The following is a 2,414-nucleotide window of genomic DNA, read 5'->3' as shown; positions in this document are numbered from 1 at the left end:
AGGAACATGGAGCACAGTTTGAGTGAAAAAACTGGTGTATGAATAGTTAAAAGACCAACATGAGATACTGTCAAACCTTCATCGTTTGCAGTTTGAATTGTTTCATTTGTTAGATATGGCGATGCTAGAGACAGGTTGGTCAAATCCGCTGTCATATGATTAGTTGCTCTGGAATCAGTGATCCACACCTGAGGATAACCTTGAGAACTGGATGACTGAGATGCAGAATTAAGCACTGTGTGCATTGCTTGCATAGGAGGTTGCTAGGATTGAAACTGTGAAAGTGTGAATAAAGAGTAGTTGACAGTATGTGGTTGCATATGATAAGATGACTGCGAAGAATAAGCTCCAGTATTATGCATCCCAATATAATTTGGACCCTTGTCATTATAAAAGCAATACCAGGTGGTATGATTACTTCTACCACAAATCTGACATTTGTTTCTCTCAGGGGAAGGAGATCCACAAAATAAAGCAGTGTGACCCTCGGAGTTACATAACTGGCATATTTGAATCATTGGTGCAGAATGACTACCAAACTATGAACCAGGTGACTGACCAAGTAGTCCAGGATTAGAGTTGGGAAGCACATGTGTTTGAGTAGAAAACACAGGTTTAGCATTATAAAATCTAGAGCCCTGATTGAATCTGCCTTTACTCTTGTTCTTATTCCCAGTATATGGTTTGAAACCTCCAATAGCAAACTGAGATTGACCAGGAGTGTGAGAGAAACCACGAGTATGAAAATTAGAGCCTTTTGAAGCAGATGGGCCTGTGTTAACAACCATAGCTGTCATGAAAGGTGCAATGGTGGAATTATCAACAATGGCTTCTTCTGCAAGCAAATGTGATTTGAAGTCTTTAAGTGAAATCACACTTTCACGCCCCCTTATGACACATTTGAAGGTGTTATACTTAGCTAGTAGCCCATTCACTGCAAGGATTACAATGTCTTCATCTACAAAATACACTCCAGCAGCAAAAAGATAGTCCCTAGCTTCCTTAATTTGATGGAAGTACTGAGAAACTAAATCGGATCCCTTCTTAATTGTCTGCAAATTAGACTTCATTTGAAAAATGTTAGTTCTAGACACAGTGGAAAATTGTTCCCTTAACCTAACCCACAAATCTTTGGAGCTAGTGCTACCAATGGCACAGGACAGAGCAATAGGGGATAACATTGCAGTAATCAATTGCATAATGGCTCTATCATGCATTTTCCACACGACATATTCATCATTCGCAGCAGTAGAAGAAGTAACAGGAGAATTGTTACCAGATTTGCCAGACATCGAGACATGTTGAGATGGGTAGGGAGTAGAGCCATCAACATACCCCATGATTCCATTGCTTTCGAGTAAAAGCTACATCTGAAAGTGCCAATTGAGGTAGTTTGAATCATCAAGCTTGACATTAATCGACGTAGAGATGGACGGAATGAGAGCCATAACCAAAGATTGAAGCAGCTGAAGTTGCGAAGCAGTTACCATCATGATTCCAAGCTCCAATTACCATTGAGACAATACAACAAACACGTGGTGTGCAATATGTATAGAAAACCGATCAAGAACTGAAGATCGATACCAAAACCCTAGACATTGTAGAAACAAGAAATTGGAGAAGACGAAGTACTGAATCGAAGAAGATAATCGATCCGAGAAAGAATGTGCGAAAGCAGAAAAGGATCGAAACATCACACGTAAGCTACAATGGCAATTGATACCATGTTAAGCTATATCAATTGATCATTCATACACTGTAATCTTGTATATTGAAGGAAGAACAGAGGAGAAGTTTTAGAAAGAGAAAAAAATCTTAGAGACAGACGAAGAACAATCTGTATATTTCTTAATCAGTAAGTAATTACATGAGGTTAGTCTTATATAAGCTATTATAAGCTACAAAGCTAACAACCTAACTAACTGATATGATAGGATTATGACAAGTGCCTCAATCTTAAGCACTATACTCTAACATGTGCAACGCAGTTATGAAGAAATCTTTAACGATGTTTTGATTGCGGATGCATGTGATTGCTTGGGGGATTTCTCCTCCTGTATCATACACATATTTTCCTGGAAAATGAGAACACGTTTTTGAGTAGGATCTTTCTTATATTAATTAAGTTAATACATGGATAATTACTTTATATATGGGAAATTTCTGTCAACATCTTTTCTCTCCATTGTTAATTTATGTTGTTTCTCTGTGATAGAATTTTCTTCTCTCTCTCTCTCTCTCTCTCTCTCTCTCTCTCTCTTTCTCTCTCTCTCTCTCTCTCTCTCTCTCTCTCTGTGTGTTTGTATATCCGTGTGTGTGTATATTGACTGTCAACCATTTTGGTGCTTTGGATTTTGGCCCTTACAATTCATTATTTTTTGATAAAAACCCATATATCTTTAAAGATCCAATTG

The 2,414-nt window shown here is 37.9% G+C and overlaps 1 protein-coding gene across 1 annotated transcript; it reads right to left on the bottom strand.

The window, feature by feature from the left end:
* Window positions 1–539: 539 nt before the first annotated feature.
* LOC125470280 lies at window positions 540–1,340 on the bottom strand. Its single transcript, XM_048569123.1, has one exon. The coding sequence runs from the start codon at window positions 1,338–1,340 to the stop codon at window positions 540–542; it is 801 nt and encodes a 266-aa protein (XP_048425080.1).
* Between the last annotated feature and the right edge of the window lie 1,074 nt (window positions 1,341–2,414).

Source organism: the organism of the source record quoted next, unplaced genomic scaffold (genome assembly GCF_019419815.1).
Source record: "Pyrus x bretschneideri cultivar Hongxiangsu unplaced genomic scaffold, Pyrus_bretschneideri_v1 Contig5, whole genome shotgun sequence".
NCBI classification, from domain to species: Eukaryota; Viridiplantae; Streptophyta; class Magnoliopsida; order Rosales; family Rosaceae; genus Pyrus; species Pyrus x bretschneideri.
Note: the sequence above shows the minus strand (reverse complement) of the source record. Positions and strands in the feature narration are given on the sequence as shown.

Bases quoted from the DNA above. Each gene is read 5' to 3' on its own strand.
- LOC125470280 (XM_048569123.1), bottom strand. From the start codon at position 1,340: ATGGGGTATGTTGATGGCTCTACTCCCTACCCATCTCAACATGTCTCG.